The sequence below is a fragment of the Amyelois transitella genome, chromosome 11, assembly GCF_032362555.1.
Source record: "Amyelois transitella isolate CPQ chromosome 11, ilAmyTran1.1, whole genome shotgun sequence".
Lineage (NCBI taxonomy): Eukaryota > Metazoa > Arthropoda > Insecta > Lepidoptera > Pyralidae > Amyelois > Amyelois transitella.
The window spans coordinates 9,757,099-9,776,131 of record NC_083514.1 but is presented as its reverse complement, the minus strand read 5'-3'; the positions used below and the strand labels follow the sequence as shown (position 1 = coordinate 9,776,131).

Genomic DNA, 19,033 nt, shown 5'->3' with positions numbered 1-19,033 from the left:
TCAAGCGAGGTCAGACATAACGAGGCGAATGTGACCTCTTGAGAAGATAATCCTGAATGAGTGACCGCGTGATGAATCTTGGAGACAGCGGGGACACACAAAGAAAGGAATTAAATATGGTGGAAGCTTTTAGAAGAAGCGAATAAAATATAGTACATTTTCTCAAAGCACTCATAAATCGTTTAACAGAAACCTTAACTATCAGAATTACCTAAATGATTCAATTGAACGATCAGTCATGACGTCATGTTTTTTGTTGATGGTTCGTCCAATACCTTAGATTACCTACAAAGTAAATTCAGCAGTTTTTACACCATGACGAAGACAAAAAGGGAAAGAATTTGAAGCATGGTGCTATATGTAATGGAAGCATAGTGAACAAAGACCAATTTGATTAGGGGTCTGACGTAAGTACGAAAGACATTACCTCGGACGAATGAACGAATAAAAAACACTTACCAACAAGAAAGAAATTCCAAGTAGGACCGTAATAAAAACTATAAACATTTTTACTTACAAAAAGGGAAAGTATAGTACAATTGTAAAACAAAAAGAGAAGGTGTGAACTGCTTGAAGTGGGAGTGTGCATTGATTTAAAAACATTATTAAATTTAGGTATGGAACATGTATGGATTTTGATATTAATTGTATTCTTATACAGAACAGAGATTGCTATGTCTTAGATATGTACCTCATGTACCATGATTTTAACCTACACGTTTTGAATAAAATTTCTCTAATACATTTATTATCTTGATAAGAATTATTTCCGCAATTTTACATAATAATAAATTCCTAATTTGCCGTAAAGAACTATAAAATTAATTGGAATCAAGAATTTAGAGTCACAAAATTCCACAGCGATAACAAAAGTAACATAACAAACCACAACAATAGCGACTGTGTGATAACCATTCCAGACATTATGACAACATACTTTAGTTATGACAGATTCCATCACAATGACCTAATGTTAACCACACATTAGAACTAGTACAGTCATAGAGTATTGTAACCATCTGCTGAATTTCTGCCAGTTTAAGAGGAGACGGAGGTCAAGGCGGGTCGTTTGAAATACCTGACAATCAGATAGAAGGAATACTCAACCATACCGCCACTCCAGTTTTCTACGGGAAGCGGGATAAAGTGAAAAACAATGACAAACGCGAACATTAACGTGTATGTATCCAATCCTATGGTAAATAGGTATGGAAGTTAAGTTATTTTAAATTTATATTTACATTTTTAAACAAAGGTCGCGCTGCTTAGTCCATCTGATTAACTTTTAACATTTAATTATTTAAACATTAAAGTTGTCAATTTCAATTGTGGAAGGGCTACCTTCTTTTAAAGTAAAAGTAATTTCATATTCTCTGTGGTTTGACTTTCCTGCAATGCAAAGCAACCAAATAAAATGTCGTCGAAGTAGCTACAACTGTAATATTGGATATGCCAATGAGCATCAATCACGCTACACCGAATGTATTCAGACCACGCTGGGCTCATCCATTGTTGGCTTGATGGAATTCCATTGGGTACGTGACCTTCTGGGTTTAGGCGCGTACAATTCGCGTGGGGGAAGCCTTTTTGATCAAAGTATGTTTCGAAGTAGATTTTTTTAAATAATGCTTTTTCTATAGATCTTTAAGACAAAAAGAAAATAATTTTAAAAAACATATTGTTTGAAAATACACAAACATATTTGAAAATAAAAATCTGGCGGACAGGAGCAGATAAAAATAATATATAAATTATATGAAGAGGTGGTTATGGTAAGTTTCTCTTATAAATGGTCACTCAAACAAAATGCTTTATATGTTGTTTTTTAAAATGATTTTGTGCTAGAGCTAAACGAATTTCGTTAAAAACAAAGTTACGACAAATTTATTACTCTGTTTAACGAAATCAATGTACACGCAATCGCACTCTGGCCTTCGCTGCGTTATAAAAAAGGTTTTCAGCTAAAATAGTTCTAGTTTAAATGTTAATTTACCAAAGTTATTCACAATAATTAATAGTGTCATCCATTACCTTCGGTTTAACATCTAAATAAGTGAGTACTACTTACTAGTTGAAATAACGAAGAAGAAAATGGATAATACAAAGAAAATGGATCAAAAAGACAATCAAGAGAGAAGAAAGCTTATGAACTTAGAATCCTTTTTTAAGGCGATGGGCTAGCAACTTGTAACTAAATAAATTGGGTATCGACTGGGTACGATTCTCAAAATTATGTTAAAAGAAAATTAAGAGAAGCCGAATAAATTTCTGATTGCTAACAGGTAGTTCCGAAGAATTCTATTATTACATTTCTTATAAAATATTTTTTCCTATCACAGTACTCAATAAAATTTACCAAGGACTTTCGTCGAATATTGGATTTTGAGTGGGACATTGATTAGTCCCAACTTTCGAAATAGAAATAGCATGAGAAAGAACTGTGTAATTTTTACATACATAGATATAATCACGTCTATATCCCTTGTGGGATAGACAGAGACAGCAGTCTTGAAAATACTGATAGGCCACGTTCAGCTGTTTGGCTTACTGATAGAATTGAGATTCATATACAGTGACAGGTTGCTAGCCCGTCGCCTAAAAGAAGAATTAAAATTTTTGGAATACAACGGAGAAGAAAAATCATTGTTTCTATTGTAAATAAGTAAGTATATATTGTTCCTTAATCTGCATAATGGTAAGCAAATATCGGTAGCTATAACTAGTATCGGGGGACACAATACGCATCACCCCAAAGAACATAGTTGAACATATAAATTTTAATTAACAATAAATCAAATTCTATTGATTCATTAATAAATACAGATAATAAAAAGTTGCACCAATTCGATATCAGGAAACGTAAACCGAGTAAGACACGGACATGACATAATAACATTGCTACAGAAATGTCAGCTTGTTTTAAACTCGACACATGCTTGCAGTCCACCTTGACTTTCTGCCAAAACTTTTCCCGGATCTCCCTTTAAAATAAGCTTGCTATTATCATCTGTTTAGTCATTCCTTATCCTTGATTTCCCTGATAACTTTTGGGTATGGTTTTATGGTTGTTGTTATGAGAGGTAACAGGTATTTTCGGTAAGGTTCTTCAGAGGTAAAAGTATTTGTGGTAAGTATGTTGGTAGCTACAATTTACATATTACAAATCACGTTTTTGACTCTTAAGCTTGAGCATAATTAAGCTTTACAACTTAACAAAAACTACACCACGCTAATTACTACTAGGGCATGCATACCGGAATTCCGGAATATCGTAATTCCGGTATCCCGGACAGATTTTTTCGATATTTCAACACCGGAACTGAAGGGACAAATACCGTAATACCGGTATTAAAAAAAAATAATAATAATAATTAAAAATTACACTATATTACACAATAATAATATAATCAGCCGCTAGTTGAACGGCGCTGTTTGGTAAAGAGGCTAGGCTGTTATTTAAACGGCTGTGAGCTGCGACATAGATACGGCTCGGCTTAATCCGAACTATTCCGAACCGAACGCAAGCCGCGAGCCGCGACGCGGCAAGCGCTCCCCGGTCCCCGCGCAGCATTCATTGCAGTCGCCTAAACATCTATAGCGAGTGTGCACGTATGCGGTGTAGTGCGCGGCTTCACGCGACTGTTAATATACAATGTAAGTACTTTTAAATCTTGTTGCATATCTGGAAAGCGAATATTTTATGTTATCAATTATTTTAATTCTGTATAAGTCATTTTGGGTAGTTACTGGAAAGTAAATAAACAGTTCGCCAATGGGCACCGCACCGTCGCCCGCGCTTTCATTCATTTGTTTCTTTTGCGTCTTTATTGATAAAATGGCGGCCAAATTTTTTATTTATGCTAAAAATTATAGCTTATAGTTAAGTTTAAATAAATTAGGTACTTAACAAAAACTGTCATGATTTTCTATTGTATAATCTCGAAGGTTATATACAGGTTGACTATATATAACCAATTAACCAATAAGTTAACCAATTAGTTTTACTTTGTCTACATACTCAGCCCACTATCCTGAAAAACCTAAGCGGCCAACTGCGAAATCGAGAAAAAGAAATCAGATGTTCTGTACATTTTGCTCCCGGTAGGTATTTGATTTCGTACGGAACAGCAAATTGTGTTTTTCAGGATGGCGGACTGAGTGTGTAGACAAATTAAAGCTAATTGGTTAAATGTCAACCGGTATGTAATAAAATAGTAAGTACATAGACTTTTTATACAAGAGATTTGAGTTTCAATATAAAGAGGGAGTCCAGAAATGACCAATAACGTTGAGCGATATGTCATAGTATTATTGTTCATAATATACCTATATCATGCTTTAGCTTGTCTTAAGCTAGCTTAATGCAACTACTTCCTTAACCTCCTAGGGGTGATGCAGATCACATCACCCCAAGGCAAACTGGTATAGAATTCTGATGGTTTTTGTGTTATTGTGCATAAAGTTTGTAATTACTACTTAGTATAAAACAAAGTCGCATTCCGCTGTCTGTCTGTCCCTATGTATGCTTAGATCTTAAAAACTGCGCAACGGATTTAGATTCAAGAAGAAGGTTGTATATAACATGGATCCTTGCGAAGCCGGGGTCGGTCGCTTTAAAATAAAAATGAACAATAATTCAACTGGATATTTGTTATGTCAAAATCATAAATGCATTTTTTTTATTGTTTTAGGTCGACTTTGAATAAAAAAGTTCAATACTTTGAATTCTCTAACAAGAGAACAACCACTAATATCTGGAATCATTTTCTTCGTGCAAGTGATGGTCAAAGCGCAAAGTGCAAAACTTGTCACAAAATATTAAAAATTAGCGGTGGTTCTACTACCGGTTTACATACGCATTTTCGATCAGTACACCCATATTTAAATACAACAAATACAGAAGAGGATAATGAAAATGTTACATCAATAAGTGTACCAGACATCACTCCAGGGACTTCTAAACTACCGGTAGCAGACGCAAAAAAGAGAAAACTCGTGACAGATTTCTTTAGATCCGGTGATTCAATAGAGGTAGTTGTGTCCCGAATGGCAGCATTAGATGGGTGTACCTTTAGATTTCTAACGGAGAGCCAAGATTTGAGAAATGTATTTAAAAAAAGTGGATACGATTTGCCCAAATCATCCAATACAATAGGAAAAATAATATTTACTCAAGCTGAAGAAGTCAAAGCTGCAACTATTACCAAAATATTGGAATTAAAAACAGCCGGAGAAAGATTTGCGTTGACATTGGATGAATGGACGTCTTTGCGTAATAAGCGCTATATGAACATAAATTTACACAGCAAAGGTTTCGGTGGTTTTAATTTTAAAAATCTAGGTCTCGTCAAGATCAGTGGTTCAATGCCAGCTCAGAAAGCGTTTGAATTATTACGAGACCATCTTGCAAAATTCAAAGTCTCTGTGGATGACGACGTCATAAGTCAAACCACTGACGGGGCAAGTGTGATGATCAAAATGGGGACTTATTTCAAAGGATATCACCAGCTGTGTCTCGCTCATGGCATTCAACTGGCTGTTATCGATACTCTTTACAAACTTGGATCTCAAATACCTATTATTCACCATACATCTGATGAGGAATTTGAAAGTGACGACACTTACGAAGACGATGAGGATTTGGCAACAAATGATAGTAGTTTTCAAATTGAAATTCCCACTGCTCGTGCTAGTGTAAAGTTATATCCGGAAGTTATATCAAAAGTTCGAAGCCTGGTAAAGTCGGTAAGAAAATCACCACTCAAAGCAGATACACTCCGAGACTATGTACTCCGGCAACATGGCAAAGAAATACAGTTACAACTAGATTGTCGTACGCGTTGGTCGAGCATGTCTGATATGATTGGGGTATTTTTAAAGTTAAAAGACTCTATTTCGAAAGCTTTAATTGATTGGAAATCAGATATTTCGTTTTCGGAGAATGATATCCAGTGTCTTAACGAGATCCATCACAGCTTGAATGTGGTAAAACTGACAGTTATGTCTTTATGCCGACGTGAAACGACGCTCTATACGGCCGATACTGCATTAAAGTTTATGCTTAAAAAACTAGATGAACAGGACACTTTTTTAAGTAAAAATCTGGCATCGAATTTGCGAAGTCGTATAAAAGCAAGAAGGCTTTTATTAGCAGGTGTGCTTCATTATTTGCATGATGCAGAGGATTTTTTTGCGGAACCAGATAATGACACTTTTCCCAAACCTGATAGTAATGAAATATCTGACATTGTCGTCAATTTACTAAGTCAGCTTAAATACAAAACTACGGCCGCGTTCGCAACGGATGATTCATGCAACAGCCGTGACTCTAATCTCCAATTTGAAAGGTCTGAGGAATCGTTGACGTTGACATTACAAGAACAGCTAGAGAAAGAACTAGAAAAATGTCAACAATTTAACAAGAATAAAGATCAGTCTTCTAACACCAATTTGGACCTTTTGGGATTCGTCCAAATAGAAAAGGCTATATATGATAATGGAGGGCAACGAGGGATATATCTCACAGAGGCATATAAATATTTGATGTGCATTTTACCTACTAGTGTAGAGAGTGAGAGAGTCTTTTCGAGCGCCGGTTATTTTTGTAACCGTCTGCGAAGCTCACTTTCTGATAAAATGTTGCACGCACTATTGTTCTTAAGAACACATTATCAGGAGCAGAGATTACTGGCCAAAATCAAGTAAACTAAAAACGTAGGTGTTCCTATTTGATCTTTAATGTTTGTTGATTTTGTTGTCAAATAGATGTTCAAATATTGTTTTTATTTTTTGTCTACTAATTTTGATATTAGAATTATAAGATCGACACGGAGTCGGAGACGTATTTTTAAAATAAATCTTATTTGATTTGATTTCAATTATGTTTAACGAATGTTGATTTATTTTTTATTTAATTTAATTTTGATATCAGAATTATAAGATCGACAAGGAGTCGGAGAAGTATTTTTAAAATATGTCTTATTTGATCTCAAGTACTTATGTTCAAAATTCAAATTCAAAAATTCTTTATTAAATCAACGTATTACATAATACACAGGTAGCAGAGACCCATCAATTAAGTTAGAAAAAACCTGTGTCTGATGAGTCCCGCTCTTTCACCAGATGTCTTAATGCCTTATCTAAAAATAACATAACAAAAATAATTGTTTTATTCTAAAAACAATATTTTGTATGTCTCTTTTAAACCACACGAGTTAACAATGCCTCAGTATCGTCATAGTCTAGGTTCTGTAACCACGATGATAATGCCAATTTACAATCATAAAGGGTTTTAGCGTAAATTCCTACCTTTTTGTCCAATAACTTATACAAATAGACAGACAATTTATAGTTTTGGTTGGATGCAAACACAGTATTGACAGTTTCTATGTGAATGATTATATTTGGTCTTCTGTTAACTAGGTTATCTTTTATAAATTTTATTGATTTGTGTTGTTTGAGTACAGAATGTAATATATATAGTTGCCTAATAGTCAGTACTTTAGTTTCGGTGTACAGAGAGTGTGTTGGATAGCGGTAAGGCTTAAAGCACATTATTTTTAGTAATGACCGTTGGGCTCGTTCTAGTTCTAGTAGCTTAGACTTGCCAGTACAACCCCATACTGGGATACAATATGTGAGAATTGATTGAACAAGAGATATGTAAATTTTTCGTAATAATTTTATGTCAGCTACGTGCCTAAGGTTTTTAAAGATCCAGGATAGTTTCCTTACTCTAGCCGTTACAGATTCTACATGGGAATGCCAATTAATGTTCTGATCGATTACTACACCAAGGTACTTTGCAGCTTTTACTTTGGTAATGATCATGCAACTACAAGGCTCCTGAGAACTCCGACAGTCATGAAGCTTTAATGTTGAACTTTCAGGTGGTTGGGAATCATTACGAATAGAAAAGGCAATATAATTAGTTTTAGAAATATTTAAGGTAAGGATGTTAGATTTTAACCAATTGTTAGCTGTTTTTAGTCCTTGTTCTGCGAGCTCATACACATTTTCCCAAGAGTCACCCGAAAAGACAATGGCTGTGTCGTCTGCATAGGAGAACACCTGACCTCCTCTCAGATTTAACTCGCATAAGCTATTTATATAAATGAGAAAAAGAGTAGGGCCAAGTACACTGCCTTGAGGGACACCATGTGTTATCAACCCATCCTCGCTCAAGAACTGTCCTACTTTAACTTTTTGTCTCCGATCGTGTAGGTAGTCTGAAAACAGTTTTAGAGGTGCACCCCGTATTCCTATATGTTCGAGCTTTTGCAGAAGTATTGGTACCGACACCGTATCAAATGCATTTTTTAAGTCTAGGAATACGGAAATGCATTTTTTCCTAGAATCTAGTTGTGAGACCACCAATTTAGTGAAGTCAGACACTGTATCTTCCGTACTACGGCCAGATCTAAATCCGTATTGACGTATGTTTAACGAATGTTGACTTAATTTTTATTTGATTTAATTTTGATATTAGAGTTATAAGATCGACAAGGAGTCGGAGAAGTATTTTTAAAATATGTCTTATTTGATTTGATCTCAAGTACTTATGTTTAACGAATGTTGACTTAATTTTTATTTGATTTAATTTTGATATTAGAGTTATAAGATCGACACGGAGTCGGAGACGTATTTTTAAAATATGTCTTATTTGATTTGATCTCAAGTATGTTTAAAGAATGTTGATTTAATTTTTATTTAATTTAATTTTGATATTAGAAGAAAATAAAAGACTGAATAGACGATTGTTCTTTTATTTAAACACACTATGTATGTTATCTTATAATAAGTATAGATTTATAGAATAAAAACAAATGGTGCCAATTCCGGTACCAGTACCGGAATTCCGGTATTAGGTCTCTAGTACCGAAACTCAATTCCGGTATTGATAACTTTCCGGTATTGCATGCCCTAATTACTACCACATAAAGTTCACTGTCAGACCCAATGGTTGACTGGTAGATTGTGCTTCTAGCGTTAAGTCCACCAACTGTGCTATACATTTGTATTTTGTATAATAAAATATCGTGCGATAAAAGAGAACAAGCAATCATTCCTATTGTCTTATACTATTCAAATTTCTATGGTGTTTATATTGTTCAGATAATATTGCAACATTTTACTAATGTCACTTTTGCAATGTTTCCCAACCTCCGGTTTCACGAGACGACACGAGACGAGCGTGAGAACTGAAGGCAAGGTGTGACGTAAAGAAACGTGAACACCAACCACAGGCAAACAGTAATTAATCAAACACCTACCTTAAAACTTTAATGATAAGGTTCATAATGATGTTGAAGACTGTAAATCAGATGTAAATAATACGTATTCTGGCAAAACTGAAGGTACATTTTATATTTAACCGAGTAGAGACGAGATACGGTTCAAGATTGAGTAAAACAAAGGATTGTAGATGATGTTGTGACTAATTGAGAGGTTAATCTCGAGTTTACCTTTGCTTTAGACGAGATCGCAAATTCATGATAACATCGCGATAGTAGAGCTAGAATAACATTCTATTGTTTCTATACAAATTGAACCATGTTTAATGCCGATATTGTGACCACTTTTTACAACCATGTCGCTTTGGTGAAAAATATAATGAATGTTATTGAAAATCAATACTTTAATTTAAACAATGAATATGAACATTCGTTTGAATACTAACCGACGCTCTTACGGCGGGGGAAAACATCGTGAGGAAACCCGCAAATTCAGGCAACCTGAATGTGTAACCATGAACGAAGTTGCGGAGGTCAGATGGAAGTCGCTTCGTGTTAAAAACTGACTCAGCCAATCCAAGATCATGGTCGTAAAATGGCGCACTCCGGGCTTCAGGAGAGGTGAGGATGGAACCGGGAGTAACGCCAGGAATAAATAATAAAAAAAAGTTACACACAACCTGAGCAAGTTTAAATTTCAAACAGCACTATCTGTACCTGTACTCATATCTCAATTCTATCTTAAAGCCAAATAGCTGAACGTGGCCTATCAGTCTTTACAAGACTGTTGGCTCTGTCTACCCCGCAAGGGATATAGACGTGATAATATGTATTTATGTATGTACCATCTGTACTGGAGGTGGATGATTTTTTCAATTTCCTACCTTACCACCCTCCCAACAGGTCTTCGATTAGATCTTGGAGTTTAAGAATAAAAGAAAGTTCTAAGTGGCTTGCGGTTCAGATTACAATAATGGTAATCAACCTCGTCATTTGCAGTCACGAACTTAAAATTTGACTGTCATTATTCATTCTTAGATGAAGAAAGGTTATTATAATTAAGTCATAAGTTCCCTAGGCTAGGTTTATAAGAGTTATTGGTATTTTGTCCGTATTTTGAGAATATCAAGATATAGGAATGAAGAATATGGGAAAGATGTGGAGTGGTTCTATACTAAAGTGCCGAAAACCACACGGCACTAGAATAGAATATTATAAATCATTATAACAATAAAAATATGTTCTATTCTATAAATTCACTTTAACAGAACACACACTAAAACAGAACATTATTCATCTATCACTACAATTTGTGAGTATTTTGTAAATTTAAAAAAGTCATACCGAGTCACTTACGTATTCTGTTTCACTGAGGTCAGTGTAACATATTTAATGGTTAAGTTAGCTCAACTAACCCTAGAGCTGAGTAATACTCGTAAAAGCAAGAAATTAATTTATTTTTCCTAGACTCTCCTACGACCGCCTGCGTAGATGAAAAGCGAGAAGCCACGCAAATTTGTATGACGTAATAAAATATATATACGGAGTCAAGGCAATGTTAATTGTAATGTAATGCCTAAATGTCAGGGTCAGACGGAACAATGAAATGGAGGAATTCAATATAACGAAGAAAGAGTGGCTGATTGGGACCAAATAAAGACTGTTGGCGATAACAAAAATAATCCGACATCTGCCTGTTACCCAAACATGTCAATCTTACAAAAAAGACGATGATTACAAAATTGATTTTCCCTTTCCACGTGTAACGATCTAACCCATAGAATTTATAACATTTTCCACTCAATTATTTTAATTCAGGGGCAATTAAATGGTATTTATTCCTTTTTAAGTTAAACTACCTTTATTAGTATATGATTTTGAATTACACATAATGAAAGGTTAAAAATACAGCTAAGGACACGCATACGTAAGTTAGTGATCAACCACAAACACATAACTATTTACTATATGTGTGGATGATTAAAATTCTATTGTAGCCAAATTAAGCGTCAAGCATTCATTTAAAGAAAAATTTGTTCTCATTAGAGATAACCCTGAAAAGAAAACCTAGCATTGAACATATACCGGCCGAGACCTATTTACGTAGTTGGCACCGCAGCCGGCTCGGCTCGCGTAAATGGAATGCTAATATTAATATTTGCTCGCATATTGCGAACCCTTTGAAGACGGCAGGCAGGCAAGTAACGAGAAAAAAACGTGTAAACACGCCTTATGTTGTCTAAGGGCAGATTGAAATAACATTGCTAAGGATAAAAGGTACAAAGAAATACAGAATATGAACGTGATAATAATGTTTTTGAGGCAGTATCAGCTGTTTAAATATCAGTGCTAATATATCGCGGAAAATAAATTATTTTAATGACTACGTAAACAACTCAATTATTGAGATAAGTGCTACCAACAATGATCTAATAAGCACCCATATTAAAAGTGGAGTTTTAATCATAGTATCTAATGTTGTTAATTATATTTATAGTACTACAATAGATAATGATTTAAACAACCAAGACACTGATTACGTTTCCGAAACAAAGAAAAGGACGAACATGAGAAAAGTGATAGTTTAGTATAAAGTTCAGACAAACTATACATTAAAGGTCAAACGAAATATGTGATATCAGTACTCACTGACTATTTGAACACATGTTTATCACCAGCTACGTGGTGAACTGAACAATAAAAAAATAAGCCAACGTGAAACACTCTGTATTTGCACAATCCGACGGTCCAACTGAAAGACACATGTTTATAATGTTGATATTATATACAATGTTATTACGGTTATTTTATAAGTTCCAATTTTCATGAGAGTACATGTTTAGTTATACGATAACAACAAGTGATGGTAAATAAAAGTAACTTTTGCTATTGGAGAAGCAAATTTAACCTTTAAACTCTCCAAAGCATATTAAGAAACTTCAAAACTGGCCAAGATATGGTACGTTACAGCCTGTATAAATCAATACTTAATTAGCCCCTTTACGGCAACCTATAAACTGGGGAAATGGGCGAGACGACATTTGCGTGGGCTACTATGATGTCACTCTTCGATTCGTACATCAATTCTGGTTCACATCAAAACAGTTACTCTGCCAAATTGCTAATGAATAAATGTCACTGAAGGTACAATTACGTTTTAAGTACTTACAACATTTTTCTTGGATTACGGCGCAAACTCTTTCAATAACACTGAATGGACTTAGCCTTAAAACTGAGGATGTCGAACACCGAACAAAGTGGAAGGAATAATGTCAAAAAGCGGACCCCGAAGCATATCAATGGAGCATGCAACCGGAAACACTCAAAAGAAGAAAGAGATAATTATATCATGAACGTTATTAGTCATGTCGAAAGGATGAATGAAAACAAGTTGACTAAGCAAATATACAAAGGAAGTGTGAATGGGACTGTTGAAGTGTTCCCACTCCAACAGGCCTAGACGAACGATCCAGGTATCGATCAAATTGGAGACGTTCTAGCAAAAGGTCTGGTCAAGAATAGCCGAAACCGACGAGCTTGAATGAAAAAATTTATGAATGTAAAAGTGTGCAGGGATCGTGGCAAGTTGAAAGTTGTGGTCTCTGCCTACCCCTCCGGGAAAGAGGCGTAGTTTATGTATTTATGTTATTAGGATATGGTAAACCCAGAATGAAAATCTAAAGTCAAATTTACATTAACGACTTCATTCTTTTAACTCCGTTTCCCAATTAACGTTAATACCTCCAAAGTTTATTTCCATTTACAAATATCATAAACAAAACTTGTACCTAAAAGAACAATTAGGTAATCATCCGTCACAACTTGTATCATGTAATCAAAGGAAAGTCGAGAAAGAATGTGGTGGTAGTTAAGTAACTGACGTAAGTTCTTAAAAACCAGAAACATTAGCTGTACTTTTGGTGTAGTGTTAAAAGCTAACAATAATCGGTGAACATAATACATTTTCAATCATTGATCAGGAATTCTTGAATATATGAAATATGGACAGACAAATGCAATGCAAGTGGAATTTGGTAAACTAAAATCGTGTTTTCTTAAGTACTGCCTTGTGCCTTGTGTGAAAGCTAAAAGGTCCTTCAAAGTGATATATATAATAATTTTACTTTAAAATAATTATATAGTGATATAGACACATAATAATAAAGATTTTCTAATAACACTTACAACGTTTAATGAACAATAAATTTTAAAATCAAATCATAAGTGAACTCAAATAAGTATGCAAATCAGAAATAACAAAAATTACACAGAATTCGATCATGTCAAATTAAAATCAGCTCCTACCTTATTACCATTAAACAATATCAAGTTACCTACCTAAAACATAACAGACAAATGGTATAAAACATTTCACGATAATAATATCAATATTTAATTACTTTATCAAAACAAAATATATTGCTAATGCATAACGTACAGTACTCAAGCCAAACAAAGTGGGAGTCAGAGCTACTCAATCGGGATACCCATAAAGAAATCGATTGGACAAACAAAGCGCCCTCCCTCATAAAATAGGACTCGAATGTTTGAAATTTATAAAATTGTTCAATCAATTTCAATCAGTGAATACCCTTTTTAGATAACAAAGGGAGAATTCGATTTAGAGGGCGCGATACATTTGCCCAATCAAAGTTATATTGAAATTGAAAAGGAAGATTTTAAAGTAGTTGTCGGTATTAGTTTTGAAGAACATAGTAGATTTGTTTTCAAAATAGGATAAAAGGTATCACTTAATGAAGTAAAATACAGTTCTTGTATAAATTCTGAATTAGTATGTTCAATACAACAGTTACAATACAATAATTCACAATCCAAGCGACCTTTCAACCAAACCTTTATCTTATCAACACCAGAAATAACATTATCGAGTCTATTTAAGTTTTGACTAAAAGGTCGGCCCGATCGTGAACTTTTATGTATACCTAGACAAAACATGATAGAAATAGATAAGGTTCTTTATTTATAAAGGTCAAAATAAGATTTTTGATATAATCTTTTATGAGGAAACATAGAAAACAATCCAGTGACAACTTTTTAAGATTGCTAGAACATTAGTTTCAGCCAATTATAAATCTTTGCTTCAATAATCATCTGCAATCGTCTTATGAAATGCTTACTTCTAAACTTCACATTAATTTGATATAATGCGGAACCTGACCACGAATCGCGGATGTTTTTCTAGGCAAAACTCTAACCGGACGACATTCTAGTTGATTGGGCACCATCCAACCGAAGGCAACGGGTGAAAATCTAATTTGACAACCATTCGTGGCGTAGTGGCTTGCTCAGTGGTCCTGTACCTATCCAGTTACAGGCATGGCAAAGTGGTAAAACTAATTTTCACACATGGCTTGTTTCTTTGCTAGACTGGTTTAGAAAAAGATACAACTCCAATTCTAGTTGGTACTGGAATATGTATAAATTAATCTATACTTATCTCGCTAATCTCAGGAACTACTGGTTTGAATTGAAAAATTCTTTTTGTGTTGAATAAACCATTTATCGAGGAAGGCTTTAGGCTATTTAACATCACGCTGCAACTATAAGGAGCGAAGAAATAATGGAAAATGTGAAAAAAAAGTTATTCACATCATTGAAGCCCTCAAGGCTTCAATGATGCCCAAAATAACTATTCCATGCGGACGAAGTCGCGGGCACAGCTAGTAATGTATATTGGTGCCGCGATAACTCCCAGAAGTTTGGCAGGTACTTAGGAAAAGATAATACTATTTTAATTTCGTTGAACATCAAAATGGATCAATGGTTTTTAAGATTATATCAAATTACTTAAGAGATTATTAGATAATAAGCGCGAAGTTCTCGTTCGCAGCAAACTACCAGGACAACATCGTCTAGGTAATTAATAAACTCGATCTGTTACAAAATGTTTGACAACGTCATAGTAAACACGTTTTGTTGGTGACGTATAAGCGATGCCGTAATGTCGCAGCAAGTCTTGGTTTCTGACGGGGGTTTAATTAATACATGTATTATTCAAAGGTTTCCAAATTGAGGTCTAATTTTATCCGTCGATTCAAGTACTTCCCTGGCAGTATAATGTTTTCATAATATCAGCGTTATTTTTTTTCGCATAATAGGCAACTTCATTTTTATAAACAAAGCCAAAACAGACAAAGTTAACATTCTGCGCATGCCTTTTAGTAAGACCATAACCTTATTTCAAGGCAACTTGATTTGATATCTAATCGAAACTTATAATATGAACTGCGTATATAAGACTAATTTGCACAAGAGACTTTTGCAGTAAACCTATGATACACGTGTCGTCATTACACGATTTTACAAACTAAACTGAAATCAATGTAGGGGTGATGAAAATACAAAAGTCCGAGTTGAAATTCAGTTTTTAAAATAAATAAATAAATTAAATTTTTCTGGTATAATTTGAAGACTGTATACCCTGTATACCCTAACGCTACAAAACTATCAAAATTTATGAAACGCAAACGCAATATGATCTCTCAAAAACAAAGAGATGAATATTATAAGTTTTTAATACATTTTTTATAAGTTTTCATATCGCCTTTATAGCATTAGCAGTAATATTAATTTAGGCATTTATTATTAATTATTTAGTAGTTGAAGCCCCGAAACCTCAAGAATGTAAAGTAAGCAATCCAGGCAAGACAATTGCTATTCTTATAAATAGACGAGGATCATTCATTCGACATTCAAGCGACCTTATCAATTGAAACCTCGATGTTATAGTGTGAACTCACAAAACTATTTCAGTGCGTGGCGAGAAGTTGAAAAATAAAATACTCAATCAACATTTAATGAAAAATTTTAATACAATAAAAGTGACTGATCAAACTATTAGAGTAAAATTTAAAGTGGCCCAGGTCTTAACTCCAGCGAGAATTTAAAAAACCCCTTTGCCAATACCTACTAATAGCCTACAAGACTTTCTCTATTAGTGATACTTTACTTGCTGTGAAAGTGATTATTTCGCAAAGACCTGCGTCTGTCTGACTACAAAACGCCTGGAATATCATAATGGTATTACGTGGACTTTAAGAATTTTAAGGAATTCAGTAACCTCTTGCTTCCATTTTATCATTAACGCCATGAACAATACTTTCTAAGAAATATAAAAGAATTTATGAACGCCCAAAAACAGTTTAGTCACGCTAACGAAAAAATATTTCTTACAATTTTATTAATTGCTTTTAAGGCTTATAAAAATAGTTACCATTAACTTGAAAGAACTCAGCGTAAAGTGGTGGAATACACAATAAAAAATCTTTTGTACACTCACCAAATTATACAGGTAACAAAATGGTTACTTTGAAAATATTGACGAACTATGCTGCTACTAAGGGTTCTGTATTCTGTTCTTGATAAACCATTGGTGGTGAAGAAGAATTCAATTGGTTATAATAAAGAATGGTGTTTCATCCAGAGAAAGAACCTGCTTTAAACAAATTAGCCTTTTAACGTTTACAAACATTCTTATAATGTTGTACTTATAAATGTAGATGCTGATCCAATGAGTAATTAAATTAACAACTAATAAACAGCTCGGAATTTATGTGAGAATAGCAAATTATTACCTCGTAAAATTACTAACGCTACGCTAAATTTGTTTTCAACAAGACAACATTACGCGGTTGTTTCGATGATACTATTTTTAGCTACGTCACGTCTGTACGTTCCTAAATTATTTTTAATACCAATTCCTTTTTTTTAATACATTTTTTAAATACCAATTTTTAATTCCCTGGTAATTAGGAAATGAAATCAATTTGTCAAATTACTAAACCACAAAGGAACAGAAGAATACATACATACATATGATCACGTCTATATGCCTAACGGGGTAGACAGAGCCAACAATCTTGAAAAGATTGATAGGCCACGCTCAGCTGAACAGAAGAAATTTGCCTAAAATATAACGCGCTGCAGTACGGACGAGAAAATAGACAAAAATGGTAGTTACATTCTGAATTCACTTTCCCAACTACGAACTTCTTACATAAACGAAGATTCACGTCAATTACCAACGTGTAATAACAAAATAAATGAAAGTTTCATAATACAGCTCGCTCGAAATAATCCCAATGCCATGCCACTTTCACTGGTCGAATTTTTTCACCGTAACGGAATTGACCATTGTCTGAGCAGTCTGACGGGTTAATTTTGTGAATTGTACTTTAGTTCGATGGTTTTTATATTTCAGATGATGTTTAAAAAGCCAGGCTGGAACATAAACTTGAGATTGTATTCAGCATACTTTGTAAAGGCAAACCAACTATAAAAAGTGACATTGATTCCCCACTAGACAACATCATCTTTACACTCGTAATATTTCCTTGTTGATAGAACCAGACTGGGTATTAAAGATTAATAACCAGTTTTCAGTTCAATGTTAGCGATCTGAGCATGCGCAGAGCATAAACTAGATTCAATGCACAGATTAATAAGAAACCGAGGTGTAGAATAACAAATTGCTTTTCTAAGAAGTCTCTATATATCCTCCGCTTGATTTATTATAAGAAACATCATAATGTTGATGATAGAGCAGTATTCTAACTAATATTATAAATGTGAGTTTGTTTGTTTGTGTGCCTATTCAAACGTAATCAACTGAATCAATCTTCTTTAAAGTTTGCGTATACATATTTAATCAAGATTCTGAAGTAAAATATAGGACACTTTTCATCACGCTAAAAAATTATAGTTCCCGTGTGATTTGCGAATATATCCCTGTATTTTTTAGTATGTGGTGCTAAATTCACGCGCGTAGGTGGCGTTAAATAAAACGATGTTTTTTTCTATTAGAGGAACGTTACCTCAGACTTATACTATGGTAATTAATAAGCCCAACTCAACAATGTACAGGTGGCACTCACATAAATAACAAAAGAATGCAAAATTAATCTTCGGAAGTTTTAATTAATGGCATAAATGAGCGATAAGAAATTCAAGGTTCATGTCAAAATCACTTCGTTTTTGACGAAAGTGATTTTATCGTATATGTTTCGTAACACGATAGCAATGACTGTTTTGTAAACCATCTGTTAGTTTACGCAATAGATAAGATATAAAACAAAATCATAGAAAGGTGTAGCACCTATACTTACCCAAATATATTGATGCCAAATTCATTCCTTTTGTCATAATTAAGACTAGATTATCAAAATTAAAAATTAAACCATTCCATACTTATAATAACTGACCGATCATTGATATTTCTATTGTTCTATAAAATAAAATTGCAAAAGGAACATGGCATACTATTAAGAGTGCTTGTCAGTGTTTGACAGGCATTATTTTAATTACGATTTCTTAGAAAAAAACAATTACAAAAACAAACAACTACTTATATCAATTAACAGCACTGAACAAGCACTTAGAAACGATTCCGCTCATAAGATATTCATAAAAGAATTGAAACCTTTGAATTTTGACCAACCCAAGCCACACCCACACCTCTTGGCTAAGTAGGACAAATCCGGGAACGTCCAGGCAGGATCGAAATTGTCCCAGATTCGTAATCGGGAGAGGGGGACGCCGAATAAAACAATGTTAATGCATCAAACACTCCGCTTGTTATTACGAACAATGATACTCGTGATACTATATTCTTACGATTTTGTTATAGGAAATTCGGTAATAATTCTGATTTATTTAGTGAATGGCGGTCTTCGATGTTTTTCATCGAATGGTGGAATGAGTTACAACAATATAGTTAGGCATCATACATACAAATATATTATCACGTCTGTATCCCTTGCGTCTTGAAAAAACTGATAGGC

At 34.1% G+C, this 19,033-nt stretch overlaps 2 protein-coding genes across 2 annotated transcripts in view; one reads left to right on the top strand and one right to left on the bottom strand.

Annotated features, from left to right (window-relative positions):
• Positions 1-19,033, bottom strand: part of LOC106139328 (TBC1 domain family member 12-like) — a 50,239-nt gene that overhangs the window by 19,593 nt on the left and 11,613 nt on the right. The window lies entirely within an intron of this gene.
• On the top strand, positions 3,260-8,922 carry LOC132902234 (uncharacterized). The gene is made up of 2 exons (XM_060946489.1): positions 3,260-3,654; positions 4,692-8,922. Coding segments are annotated over exons 1-2 (2,016 nt in total). The 5' UTR covers positions 3,260-3,652; the 3' UTR covers positions 6,706-8,922.